We start from the raw sequence: 14,798 nt of genomic DNA on the forward strand, positions 1-14,798 counted from the left end.
TTTGAAAGAACTTCTGGATTAATTCCTGGTTGTATTGGGGGGAAATGTGCTCTGGTAGTTCGACCCTTCTGCCCCCAGCTTGTCCCATCCCCTGGCTCCTGTGCCCAACCCCACCCGCCCTTCTGACCCCCTCCCACTGGGTCCTGCAGCCCACTGCCCTGCATTTCAGCCAGGCTCTCTTCAGGGGGCACAGAGCACAGGAGAGGTTTTCCCAGCTCTCAGTTCTAGTGACTGGAGCCTCAGGTTGGTCTACACTACAGTTAAAAACCAGCAGCTGGCCCATGCCAGCTAACTCAGCCCCGTAGCCCGAGGCCCGCAAGCCTGGTTCACTGCCGTGTAGACTTCTGGGCTCGGGCTACAGCCCAAGCTCTGGGACCCTCCCACTTCACAGGGTCCGAGCTCAGGCACCGGCCTGAGCCTGGAAGTCCAAGTGAGCTGGTACAAGGCAGCCGTGGGTTCAACTGCAGGGTAGACGTATCTCTGGTGCCAGGAGGAGCAACTGCCGGGAGAGCCCTGCTCAGCCCCAAACCGGAACACGATCAGGGCAGACAAGCTGAGCTGCAAAACGCTACCAAGAGCGAGCGCGAACCAACGAACGAAGTTCTCAGAGGTTTTAGTTCTGCCAATTTGAGCACTTTATGGGGGCAGCAAAAGGTCCCTCTGACACCACGGTGACCCCCCCCCCCCACTCATGCCAAATTTCAAGGCCACGCTGCAAAGCAGCTGTATCAGAACTTTGCACTGAGACCCTGTAAGTATATCAATTAAACAGCAAAGAAAGCCGGAGGCAAGGGGCCGTTTTCCCTAAGCTTGTTTCTGGAAATAGCAGAACCACTTTGGCCAAAGCCTTTTAATCCCATTTCAAACACGAGCAAGTCAAAGTGCACTAGGGGATTTCTAGCACACAGCAGCAACCGTTGTGGTTCTGGGGCAGGTCTGAGATGTGGAGCACCCACTGCTCCTATAGCCTTCAAGCGGAGGGGGTGGGATAGCTCAGTGGTTTGAGCATTGGCCTGCTAAACCCAGGGTTGTGAGTTTAATCCTTGAGGGGACCATGTAGGGAACTGGGATAAAAATCTGTCTGGGGATTGGTCCTGCTTTGAGCAGAGCAGGGGGTTGGACTAGATGACTACCTGAGGTCCCTTCCAACCCTGATATTCTATGGAGTCGAGCATGTGTAACCCATGCCAGTTTGGTGTGGTACTCTGCCCCCCCCGCGGCACCTAAACCTTCTAGAGCTTGAGTCTGAAAGAGCCTGTGGCTTTTAGCTCATGCAGTAGAGACTCTTACACTAAACATCAAGGTTCAATCCCATCCACAGCGTTACGCACGTTCAACAAAACTGAACATCACAAGAAGTCCCTTGATCTCGCTTGTAATATTTCCTTACTTCACCTCAGCACTGCACCACCGATTCCCCCACCCCAATACAGCAAAGAGCAGCTTGGGAGATGGGGGGAGCAGTGCTTTAAACAGTGCTAAAATGAGGACGTGCTCTGAGATGCAGGAGTGAATACACCAATTTTAAACCATCATCGCTCAAGATACGGACTCCGTTGTAGACTATAGCACCTTAAGCTGGGTACATTTGCTATACAGAGTCAGAGCTCCATGGGTTTTGCCTGTTTCATGTAGCAGTTACCCACCCTAGTCCAAACTAAAAAAAACACCCCCTGATGATGATTTTGAAAAATCAAAACCTATTTAAAATTAAATGTGACGTTATAACAACCTACACTAAGGTCTAAGCAGATTATAATCAATTACAAAGTTAGTTATTTAAACTAAATTTGGCCATTGCCAAGTTTTCAAGAAAGTGAACTTGTGGAGGTCATTTGCTAAACACCTGGAACCAGAGTTAGCTGAACCTGCTTTTGACAGCAATAGTCTCTTCTGCAGGTGCAGAGAAAGTGTTTTCTTCTCTTCAAAAAGAAGAACAGGAGTACTTGTGGCACCTTAGAGACTAACAAATTTATTAGAGCATAAGCTTTCGTGGACTACAGCCCACTTCTTTGGATGCATATAGAATGGAACATATAATGAGGAGATATATATACACACATACAGAGAGCATAAACAGGTGGGAGTTGTCTTACCAACTCTGAGAGGCCAATTAATTAAGAGAGAAAAAAAAAAAAAAAAAAAAAAACTCTTCAGCTCATTCAATTAGTTCAGGTCAATGACTAGTTCACGCCAAGGTAAGAAACCAACTGGGAGTTTGGGGGGAGACGGGGAGGGAGAAGAACAGGAAAGCTTGCCTTCCACTCCAAGAGTGAAAACTAGATGAGAGGATAAGATCTACTACTTCTAAATCCTTGAAGGACAATGGTGACCAGAAATCAGTTTGATTCAGTAACTGAGCAATAAAATCAAAATAAAATTTTAAAATGCAGAATACATACTTGGATAAACTTTCTCCCTTCATGTATCCAGCCCTATTTTTATTTCACTAAAAAAATTTGAAAATGATGGATGTGTGCATTTAATTGAATTACCATCCAAATACAACTGACACAAATCACAAGCAACAAACTAACAGTCCTCCAGTAAATAAGAAATGCATCATTCACCATTTTCTAACAAAAATATAAGTGTGAAGCATCTGAATAAATGTGTATAGTGATAGCATTTGCTCCTGGTTAGCATTTACCTGCAAATCAACATGTTCTAATGGTTACCAACGGATGAGGATTAATCTTTCTTTAGGAAAGAAACTGAAAAGAACAAATACAAGACAAGATTAAAATCTATCATTTAAATCAATGTTTCCAGCCTGGAAAAAATCAATCCATGCTGGCCTGGACACAGGGTCTAATTGCACTTGCATGGTAATTAAATTTTCAGAAAGGAACTAATGTGTATGAACCCACTGCTGGGCATATATATATTTGGTGGAAGGGAGGAAAAATCTCAAATAGGCATCAGTATTTTAGAATTGCTGGGATGGAACATAGTAAGCAGGAGTGGCATTCAATATGGGGCACAGATGTCCATCCCCCAGACTCTTCTTAGGTTTATATGCTCCACTGCCATCTCCCCCCACCAATTTTGCAGGATATATCACGTTCTGTCGGCTGACGACTTCAGTCCCCATCCCCTGAATTTTTCGGATAGTAAGTCGCGTTCTATGAAATGTTAGCCATGGTTGTGAATGGGCCACCTGCCCCAATTGCCAGCTCTAGGATAGGCCTTTCTGTGGTGAGAGTTCTGGTTGAGTAAGGGTAGGCTGCCTCAAAGAGCACAGGTGTCACTCAAACAATGGTACGTCCATCATGTGAGCATTTATTCTCACTTCCCAGGAGGGTGATAGAGGGTTCGCTGCTGCTTGGGAGGTCAGAGGAAGCTCTGGGAAACATGCCGCAATTCCAAGATGAAAGGCTACGAGCATTTAAGATGGGACAAAGACAATAGCATCCCTGAAGGTCAGGTGTCTAGGTAGCATTTCCATCTCGTTTAAACACAAGCTTAGAGGCCACCTAGCCGTGCTTCGGTCGTATTATCCAGCCGGATGAGCATAGCCATAGTTACTGGTCCATTTTGCACAATTCTCTTCTAAATTGTGCCAACAGTTTTGCTTTTATTTAAGCCTCACAATTTGATGAGGTGACAAACTGGGAAAGGAAGGCACCTGAACTCTGACTCGAGAGGAAGCAGAATCAGTAACAGCCAGACCTGCCAGAACACCTGGTTGAAAAGGAGGGACTTATGACCTGAAGGAGTACCAGGCTGGGTTACACAGGTCTTCACACTGGAGTTTGTCCCCTCACCGCAGGCCTTCAGCTAAGCCCAGACACACTAAAGCCCTAGGTCTAAGCCGCTCAGAGCAGCCAGACTTGAAAGACACGTTTGTTCAGAAACGTGGCAGGTCACGTTGCAGCAGTGAGCGAATGCATGAGAACCAGGAGGTGAGACTGAAGGTTCAGTTTACTGCCCAATTTCTGAGACATGCGAACTGGCCACAGTAATGGGGGGAAATACATTCATCCCTCGGATGTGCAGTTTTAACAGCGTCCGGGATGGACACGCGATTTTCTTAGAGCAGGATTTTTGCCTCAAACAACGCCCCCGGTTCTTTAACCACAGATGGCCTCATACCAACAACTGGAAGCCCTAATTATAATGCAAAGGCTTGTCGAAAAGCCCAGGCTGTAACTTAACCAGACCGTACCGTGCCAGAGATGACCTTACAGGCCTTGCGAGAGACTCGAAGCATCCTGAGTCATCAGAAGTTACACTGCACCAAGCTATCAGAGGCAGCAGCTTCTTTGTGGCACGGGTCAATCTGCTTTGGCCGGCAGACTGCCAGGAACGGTTGTATCTCAGCTGGAAACAGACCCACGGTCCCCAGACACCCACATGCTCCACCAAGGTCTGGAGTTTGCCATGTGTTTAGCGGGGTGCTAAACTTAGGGTGAGGAAGTCCTTAGGCTACTGTCCAGACTGGTCTACACCCAGCTCTTTTAGGTACTTCACTGCCTCCCCCATATTACTGTAGTATCAGAGCACGTCACTGCTGTATTTATCCTCAGCACCCCTGGGAGGTAGGACAGTCCTATTAGCCTCACTGCACAGATAGGCTGCAGAGAGACAAAGTGACTTGACCAAGGTCACACAGGGAGTCTGTGGCAGAGCAGGGAATGGAAAATGCTTCTCTCAAGTCCCAGGGCAGTGCCCTGACCCCAGGTCACCCTTGCTCCCCAGCCGACTCTGCCACCACAGGCCACATCAGCTTGGTCATCAACTCCCCCCGCAAGTCTGGAGGAGAGGAAGTCATGGGCTTAGTGGGAGGGTGAAGGACTTTGTTTGGCATCTGGCTCACAAGGCACCTCCCGCCCTGGTGATCCCTTGCACCAGTGGGTTCCATAGCCTGGTGCACATTTTGCGAGAGTGCCTTGTAGACACTCACTCCTGAGCCCATTAACTCACCTCCTTTCCCACTAACCATCCCTTAACCCCCCCGTGGCAGAGTACTAGGAGGGGCGGGTCTGAGGAATTTTAGCCATTGCAATGCAATATAGCAGCTGGATGGGACATCTGGCCAGCCAGCTCCCACACAGAGCACAAACGGGGACCCTCTCGGAGGCCAAGAATTCCTTAGTGTCTGTAAAGGGGCAGGAGGTCAGAATAGTTTTAACAGCATCCACTCCTTGGCGATGAGCAATAACGGTCTCCGGATACTCGAGGTCTCAAACAGGTTTTAAAAATGGGGGAGGAGGGAAAAGGGACACTCAAGCCAAATGGTCGTTTGCTTTTCGCTAGTTTCCCCGGAGACAAGGGGAGCGTCGTACAAATGTTAAACAAGGCTTTAGCTTCTCTGCGAGAACCGAGATCCCAGCACTCAGCACAAGCCGACAGCAAACCTGGGCGCTTGCCCAAGCGCAGGGGAGAAGGATGCTGAAGTCGAGCGGAAGAGAAATATTTTGCGTGCTGAATGCTTCTAGAAGAGGAACTTCCCAAGTCCGGGGTCTGAACAAGACTCGCGCCCGCCTCCCATGGGGCTGAAGCTGTTCGAGAGAGCACCGCATTTAGGAGACTAACACAATACCTCGCACGGTTTACAGGAAAGCCAGCACAGAGCACAGCTGGTCTGCTCGCTCACTGGCTGGGGAGGACCACAAGGCAGCCCAGAGTGAGGAGGAGGTGGGGGTGGGGGGAGGGCTCATGCGTGGAATGGGGGCCAGACTTCTAATTTGTGCCTTTGGGACTTCCGATCAGATGGGCCAGTGCTGAAGGCCGCGCCTTTGATGCCAGCAGGCGCCGCGCCTTGCCCTCCCTCTGCAGGAGACTTGGATGTTTGGAGCTAGACCAGGTCACTTGGCTCTTCAGGTTTAGGCTATTGGGGTGAAATGAGTGGGACCCGTCATTGCCCAGAAAAACAGGGCCCTAACTTAGGGCATCGATGGGACATTTTAGTGGGTGGGCTGGGGCAGATCATTGTAACTGCCCGCTCCCTGCCACCTATGCCCAGCCCCTAGTAATGCTGTGGAGAGAGAGTACAGGGGGGCTCGGGAGGCTCTGTCTACACTACAGAGCCCATGCCAGTGCAACCCCAAGTGTAGACACAGCATACGCCGACAGGTGTTTTTCCACTGGGATAGGATCACCAGCACCCCGAATGCTGTTAGCCCTCTTCTGGCAGCATAGCGGTATTTACACTGGGGGTTGCGTCAGCGTAGCAATGTCCCAGGCGAGGGGGGGCACCCCACCCCACTGCTGACCAACATAGCTAAGCCAGGATACGTTTTAAAGCACAAAGCTTTTACAGTGGAGAGCGGTAAGCAAGTGCCACGGCTCACTGCCTCCTGTAATAGACCAACACGATTTGCCTAACAGCATGGCCATGCCAAACGGCCATCAGCCACCCAGCGAGACAGGTATCAGCCCTTGGGCCTGACACGCCATCCAGCAAGCCAACGGTTTAGCTGCAGGAAGGTGCCACGCCCAGCTATGGCATCCCTGGTACTGTCCAGAGCAGGAAGGACAACAGACAGTAGGAAATAGAAGCGTTGAGGAGAGCCAGCAGCTTCTCAAGGAGACAAAAGGCACAACTGCCCACCATGCCAATCCAAGGGAGAGGCAGGAAGAATAATCAGAGGCCAACATGGCTCCTGGGGAGCCCTTCAGTGACCTGAAAACAACCCAAAGAACAATCCTACACGAAGTGGAAATGCAGCCAGATTGCGAAGCAAACAAAAGAACAGCTCGAGTGTGTATGGCTAAAAGCCAGCGAGGCTGAAGCACAATATGAGGTACACCAAGCAAGGGGCATGAAAGGCAAGGAGAGGGGCTTTAAATACATTAATAGCCAGAGAACAACGAAAAACTCTAGGTCCTCCATAGGTGCAGGAACTTGGGGCACGGCTGCACCCCCTGGCTTGAAGTGGTTTCTATCATATACAGAGTTTACAGTTGGGTTCAATGGCTCTCAGCCCCCCGTTAGCATTGCCAACCTTCCTGCTTTCGCCAGGAGTCTCCCAGAATCGGGCTCCATCTCCTGGAGGCTGCTGAAGCCACTCTGGGAGATTTTAGCCTGCAGCACAGAGGGGCTAAGGCAGGCTCCCTACTGCCCAAGCCCTGTGCTGCTTCAGAAAGTGGCCAGCACGCCCCTGCGGCCCGGGGAGATATCCACGCGCTGTCCCTGCCTGCAAGCACCACCCCTACAGTTCCCATTGGCCAGGAACTGCAGCCAATGGGAGCTGCAGGGGCAGCTCATGGAGACCCCCTGCCCCTCAAGGGACATGCTGGCTGCTTCCTGGAGCAGCACAGGGCCAGGGCAAGCAGGGAACCTGCCTTAACCCTGCTTTGCCACCACCCGGGAGCTGCCAGAGGTAAGTGCCACCCAGACAGAGCCTGCACCCATCACCCCATCCTGCACCCCAACCTCAGCCCAGAGCCCCCTCCTGCACCCAAACTCCCTCCCAGAGCCCACACCCCCTGCCCCAGGCTCAGCCCAGAGCCCCCTCTCACACACCTCAGCCCCAGCCCAGAGCCCACATCCCCTCCCTCAACCCAAGCCCCTGCCCCAGCCCAGTGAAAGTGAGCGAGGGTGGGGAAGAGCTAGCGACCGAGGGAAGGGGGCTGGAGTGAGCGGGGCAGGCCTCGGAGACGGGGTGGGGGTGGGGCAAGGGTGTTTGAGTTGTGTGATTAGACAGTTGGCAACCCTACCCCCACTAGACAAACTGCTCCAGCACCTCTGACATCCATAACTGAGAACATCAAGAAGGCGGAGGTGTTAGTGGCTATTTCGCTTCAGTTCTCCCTAAATAGTCGTGATGACCTGACACCCCATTAATATGAACAAGGGGGAAGAACACAAGCCAAAACAGGGGAAGAACAGGTTAAAGGATAGCGAGGCAAGTTAGATGTATTCAAGTCAGCAGGGCCTGATGAAATTCATCCCAGGGTACTTAAGGAACTAACTGAAGCGATTACCTCTGAGTGTACGGAGGACGGGGGAGATATCAGAGGGCCTGAAGACAGGTGAACATAGCACCTAGCTTTAAAAGGGGAACAAAGAACCTGGGGAATTACAGACCAGTCTGCCTAACTTCAATACCTCAAAAGATACTGGAGCAAATTATTAACCAAATCAGTCTGTACGCACCTGGAGGGTAACAGGGTTCTAAGCAATGGTCAGTCTGTATTTGTCGAGAACAGCCATGACAAACCAACCTAACGTCTCTCTTTGACAAGAGCTGACTGGCCTAGTGGATGAGGGGGCAGGAGCAGACATGACCGATCTTGATTTTAGTCAAGCTTTTGACACAGTCTCACCCAACAGTCTCACCAGCAAGCCGGGGAAATCTGAGCACCATGAAATTACTACAAGGTGGGGGCACAACTAGTTGAAAGACTACACACAGAGTAGTTATCAATGGGTCACGGTCAGACGGTGAGGGGGGTCTACCATGGGTACCACACTGAGGGTTGTGGAAAGCCCAGAGGAGAGCAACAAAAATGATAAAACGTTTAGAAAACCTGACCTCAGAGCATAGGCATGGGAACTAGCCGTGTGGAAGTGCTGCAGCACCCCTGGGTTTTACACAGGCCGCTGGCCCCAGGCTTCCACTCCCCAGCTGCCAGCCCTGCACCCCACACCAGGGTCCCGGCTGCCAGCCCTACTTCCTGTGCCCAGGGCCCCATTCTCAGTCCCGTGCCCTGGGCTCTGTTCTTGGGGCCCTGGCAAGCTACTGACCCTGCATGCAGGGTCCTGGCTGCAGGCCCCATGCCCGGGGCTCCACCCCTGTCTGGGTCCCTCCATCCCAGAAACACAGCTCCTGGTCCCAGCTGGGGGGGCAGGACAGGGGTAGGGGGGCTGGCTTTCAGCACCCCCACTATTAAAAGGGTTCCAGAGCCACTGCCTCAGAGGAAAGGTTCAAAAAAAAAATCCAGGCACATTTAGTCTTGAGAAAAGACAACTGGACAGGGAACCCGAGAACAGTCTTCAAAACCGTAAAGGTTGTTAGAAAAAGATGGTGATCAATTGTTCTCCATGGCCACTGAAATTAGGACAAGAACTAAGGTTTCGGTTCAACGTTAGGAAAATCTTGCTAAGTCGAAGGCTCGTTCAGCTCTGGAACCGGCTTCCCAGGGAGGTTTTGGAATCACCGTCACTGGAGGTTTAAGACCAGCCCGGAAAAACCAGTCAGGGCCAGTCCAGGTTCACGGGCTCCTGCCCCAGCGCAGGGGGCTGGACTAGGTGGCCTCTCGAGGTCTCCACCAGCCCCACATTTCTAGGAGCACAAAAATAGCACCCAAGCTCCCAGGCCCAGAGAGGCCCGGGCAGGTCACTAGCGCGGCAGGAGGCACACTTGAAGCCCCTGCAGAGAGTTGCAGCAGGGCACGACCGGGTCACAGTCACCACCGAGCCCTCAGCCGCCCAGGACTATGGAGCCAAGCGGGCTCAGCCCAGGGACTTGGTGCCTGGGGCAGTTTAAGGACTTGCCTCTTCTGGGGCTTCTCCCCCCAGACAGGCAGGCAGGGCTGCTGGCTGCACCAGTGGCGCCTCCTCCATTGAAAATAGCCGCGCCCCTGCGCTGGCGCAGCCCCCGAGCTGCTATTTTCACTGCAGCCACAGCCGGGACCGACACGCTCCGGAGAAGCCAGCCCCAGGGAGCCCGCCCAGGCTCGGCACCTACCTGCGCGTACAGCTCCGCTGCGGCCATGGCGGGGCCCTGGGGGACGCAGCCGGTGCAAGGACCCCGCAGCCGGGCGCCCAGGGCGCTTATGGGGAGGGTGGAGCGCGCGCCGCCCTTTGCACGGGGCCGCGTGCACCTGGAGTCCATCGCCAATTAACCCGCCCGCGGGGCCTGCTCCGGGCGCCCAGCAGCCGCCACGGTGCCATGCCACATCCCCAAGTCTCTCCCCAGATCCGGCTTCCCCTGGTGCCCGATGCAGGGGGAGAGACTCTTGCCGCAGGGGCTACACTTGGCCTCCGGATCTTATTCTAGCGCTTTGCACCCCTGAGAGGCAGGGCCCCCTGGTAACCAAGGGGAGAGGCCCCTGCCCCAGGGAGCACAGTCCCCGTGTCAGGCCGGGTGCACTGGGCGGAGGAACAAGCACAGAGTGTGGGGCTCCCTGGCCACTGAGGCAGGATGGGGATTGATTAGCCGCAGGGCAGCCTGCCCTTGCCCTCTGGGTGAGAACAGGGGCACGCCGGCGGGGTTAGCTGAGAAGGTTCTGTGGATCAGTGAGGGCGACGCTCCTGGGGAGAGGGAGGCACAAGGCCAGCCAAGCTGATCTGAGCCTTTCACAGCCCGTCCTGTAGTTAGCCTCCCCACGCTCTGGGAGGCAGGACAGGGCTGTTATCTCCAGGGCGCAGAGGGGAAACTGAGGCACAGAGCAGCCAAGTGATTTCCCCAAAGGCACACGAGGAGTCTGTGGCCGAGAACGGGCTTGCACCTAGGTCACCTAAGTCCTGGGACCTGCCCGAACCACCGGGCCAGCCTTCTGCACCTGTCTTTCTGCATACAGCGCCCCGCACGATGGGGACCTGCTCTTAGCTGGGGCCTCTAGGCACGGCCATAATAATAACAACATGGCCCCAGTTCCACCTGATTTTTGAGGACTCAATTGTTGGCGTTGTGTTGGGTGAGTTTCACCCATGGCACATAGTGTGTCATTTAACAGGAAAGAGCCTGATGCCTCCAGCCCATGTCCCGTGCACCCCTGGCTGCCCCCCCCCACTCCCGGGCTGGCTGTTTCTCTGGTCTCCATGGCTCAGTATAATTTGGTCCTGACAATTATATAAGGCAAATGCTCCATTAATCCAGCACGCACAGCAGGATTAGTGCAACATAATAATTGGGGAGATTAAAACATTGCCTTTTTTTATGTGAACAAATTCTGCAACATGAAGCCCATAAAGACATTTTCTGATGCAAAAATAATGAAGCTCTAATTGCCCAGGGGCTGTCAGCAGCATGTGTCTCATTAACAAATCATGTAGGCGGGTTTGCGCCATGCGAACCCTGTAGACACAGACTGAAATGCCATTAATAGCAGGATTTTCAGCTAGGGAGAAAAGAGGGGTGAAAAAAAATTCCATCGGGTTTTGTCACACTTTCCAATAACAAAAAAAGCATGGTAAAATTTAGCACTGGTAAAAAGCGATTGTCTATGCAGAAAGCAACAAAGAGTCCTGTGGCACCTTATAGACTAACAGACGTATTGGAGCATGAGCTTTCGGGGGTGAATACCCACTTCGTCCGACACAAAGTGAGTATTCACCCACGAAAGCTTATGCTCCAATACGTCTGTTAATCTATAAGGTGCCACAGGATTCTCTCTTGCTTTTTACAGATCCAGACTAACACGGCTACCCCTCTGATACTTGTCTATGCAGAGATGCTTAGAAAAATTATTCCGAATGAACTAAAGGTGTGAATTTGAAGTAGACGGGTTAAACTGTGTGACACCCCTGTGTGGACACTCTTATTCAGCATAGAAGTGGCTTTAATTCAGTTAACCTTAATTCTCTTCCAAAGTTAATTAAGCTAAACCAAATCTAGGCCACTTTAATCCTAAATGAGTATGTCCACATAGGGATTTAATGCATTTTAACGAATCCACTTTAAAAATTAATTCAGATTAATTTTCCTGAGTGTTCCCATGTAAAACTGAGTGCCAGCCCTGCTGGATAAACCCTGTGCCAGAGCAAGATTCCCCACCCCACCCCCCGGACCCGAGTGCATCATGGTCCCCACGCTCAAGTCAATGGCATTCTCTGTGTGTGCTGGAGAAACGCAGACCACCCTTGCCCCAGAGCTCCCAGGCTGATCTGGAGGGACCCTGGAGGTTCTGCCTCTATGGCCCAGTCAGACCTTGGCCTTTCTGGTGAGACTGACAGCAAAGGGGAGCAACCTAGACCCAGGTTCTCACAGGTTTTTAGGCACCTAACGCTCAGTGAAATCAATCAGCCTTAGGTAGCTAAATACCTCAGAGGCGCTGGCCTTGGTGCCCGCTGGGGCGCTGTTATTACGTGGACCCCGGCCTCCAGGATTCCAGACTGACTCCGTTCACACAGGCTCCCTGAGGACAGGAAGCCCCTGCTCTGCGTTTGCACCAGAGAGGAAAGGTTCTAGAGCTCACAGCCAAGCCCTGAGCCAGCCAGGACTCTGCCCTGACATACGCAGAACTGGGGGCTCTAGAGGTACTTAACACCCCCCCCCAAGGTATTTCCCAGCAAGGGCCTGGCCTTGCTCTCACTGGCGTGGGTAGGACCTGGAAGGAGCAAGGGCTGTGTCTCCTTGTGTTTCAGGCCAGACCAGCTCCCTGGCCCGCTGTTCCTCTTCCCCCCGCCGCATTGTCCTGGCTAGCACCCAGGCAGCTTCACTGCCGTCTCTAGGCAGGACTCTTGAGACCAACCGGAGCTGTCAGGTCCCCCCAGTTGCCCTGCAACCCCGCTTCCCTCTTGCCACAGGTTCTGTGTGCCCCCCCATCCCAGGGGCCATCCACTACCGGGGTTCTTGGTCCTTCCCATCCACGCCAAGGAGTTTGAGCCTCTCAGACCTCCGCACCAATCTAATTCTTTCTCCTTCTTTCCGGGTGTCAACATGTTAAGCTCACCGGGGCCTGGGCAGAGCTGAACCGAGGGGCGGGGTTCCGCTGGACAGTGTGAAGTTTTGCCATCAGCTGGTTCTTTGGTCTAGAGAGAATTACAGAGCCAGCGGAGGCTGCTGGTATTGCTAAGCAGTTGCCAGGGGCTCTGTGTGGCCATTTCCTCCTTTCAGCCTCTCTGATTTTAATCAGAACCACTAGAGTTACGCCCATTGCGGCCTAGCCCGTTCCCGGAACATTGGACTCGACGGGACGCAGCGTGGGAATGTTGTTGTGTGCCGGCCAAACGCCAGCTGGTAAGAACCTGGCACATTCGGCTAACGGGCTCTGAGCTCGTAGCGCCTCCGTTATTTATAACCAATTCGGAGCATTTCAAAAGGCAGAGGAGGAAGTTTTTTTAATTGCCGACTCAGTCTGCGACGTGAAAGCCAAGCTGGGCCCGTTCCTGGTTCAGGCCTCAGCCCCATGAAAGATGCCACCGGCTGCAGTCATTGCTCTGACATAACCTCCAGGGCTTCGCAGGGCCAGGTTTGACCTTGCATTTGGAGCTGAGGTCACACTAGGATTTGCAAAGGGGTTCAGGCACCCAGTTTCCATGGGACTTGGATGTCTAATTCCCTTAGGCACCGTTCACAAATAAATCCCAGCCTTCAGCGGTAGTGGCTCTGCAGGGCTAACTGGAGTCAGTTGTAGCAAGAAGTTATTGTCAGCCGTGAAATCTGCGGCGCTGACGCCAAGGCCAGAGAGGAAAGCTGCTGAGTAGGATAGGAGCCATATTTCCAGCCCTGTTCACAGCACACCAGGCAAGGGGAGGAGGGGGCGGCAAGGGGAGGGACGTGAGTAGAGTTGCAACCTCCCCCAAAAGACGGTTACCTTTCCGTAACTGGTGTTCTTCGAGATGTGTTGCTCGTGTCCATTCCACATTAGATGTGTGCGCTCACCACATGCACCAGTGCTGGAAGTTTTTCCCTCAGCAGTATCCATAGGGGAGCGGCTCTGGCGCCCTCTGGAGCGGCGCCCGTATGGCGCGGTATATGGGGTGCTGCGTGCTCCTCCTCCCCCAGTTCCTTCTTGCCGGAAACGCCGACAGTGGGGAAGGCAGGCGGGTCGTGGAATGGAAATGAGCAACCCATCTCGAAGAACACCAGTTACGGAACAGATAACCGTCTTTTCTTCGAGTGCTTGCTCATGTCCGTTTAACATTCGGTGACTCCCAGCAGTTCCCGTGGAGGCGGGTAGGAGTTCTCGGCTGTGCAGATTGTAATACAGCTCTGCCAAACCCAGCATTGTCTCTGGCCTGCTGAGCATAATGAGACACGAACGTGTGGACCGAGGACCATGTCGCGGCTCGACGGATGTCCTGGATTGGGATGGGCGCCGGGAAGGCCACCGAAGACGCCTGTGCTGTAGTCGAATGGGCCGTGTCGATTGGCGGTGGCGGGACCTTTGCTAGCTCATAACAGGTCTTTATGCAAGAGGTGATCCAGTTGGAAATCCTTGGCAAAGAAACCGGAAGACCCTTCCTCCTATCCACCATAGCGATGAAGAGCTGGGTCAATGTACGGAAAGGCTGGGTACGCTCCAAGTAAAAAGCCAAGGCCCTCCGGACGTCCAGCGCGTGCAGATGTCTCTCCTCGGCAGTCTGTGTGGCTTGGGACAGAACAGAGACAGGAACACGTCCTGGCTCATGTGGAAGGAAGATACCACCTTTGGCAGGAAGGCCGAGTGGGGCCGCAGCTGGACCTTGTCCTTATAAAACACTGTGTAAGGCGGTTCCGAGGTCAAAGCCTTAATCTCTGAGACTCGTCTCGCCGACGGCACCACCACCAGGAAGGCGACCTTCCAGGACAAGTAGGAAAAGGAGCAGGAGCCCAGCGGCTCGAAAGGTGGGCTGGTGAGCCTGGAGAGGACTCTTGCAGGACAGGGGCCCATCTCTGCGGGTAAAGCCTCTCAAGGCCCCTCTGGAACCTGACAGTCATGTTGTGAGAAAAGACCGTCTGACCTTGGATCAGCTGGTGGAACGCGGAGATGGCCGCAAGGTGCACTCTGATGGAAGAATGCGCCAGACCCTGGGTCCTGAGCTGCAGTAAGTAGTAGAAGATGGACTGCACTGAAGAACGCGGGGGAGAAATGCTGCGCTCTGATGCCCAGTGGGAAAACTTCGTCCAGTTGGCCAGATAAGTTAGTCTCGTGAATGGCTTCCTACTTCCCAGGAGGTCCTGCTGGACCTCCTCCGAGCA

General features: G+C 53.2%; 1 protein-coding gene across 1 annotated transcript in view; it reads right to left on the minus strand.

Moving 5' to 3' along the window:
- Positions 1–9,800, minus strand: part of LOC101952276 (unconventional myosin-Vb-like) — a 71,129-nt gene extending 61,329 nt beyond the window's left edge. Inside the window, exon 1 of the mRNA XM_042841426.2 lies at positions 9,639–9,800. Within this exon, the coding sequence (XP_042697360.2) occupies positions 9,639–9,785 (147 nt within the window). The 5' untranslated portion in view covers positions 9,786–9,800. The remainder of the gene's footprint in view (positions 1–9,638) is intronic.
- Positions 9,801–14,798: the final 4,998 nt, after the last annotated feature.

This window comes from Chrysemys picta, chromosome 25, assembly GCF_011386835.1.
Source record: "Chrysemys picta bellii isolate R12L10 chromosome 25, ASM1138683v2, whole genome shotgun sequence".
Taxonomy (NCBI): Eukaryota; Metazoa; Chordata; order Testudines; family Emydidae; genus Chrysemys; species Chrysemys picta.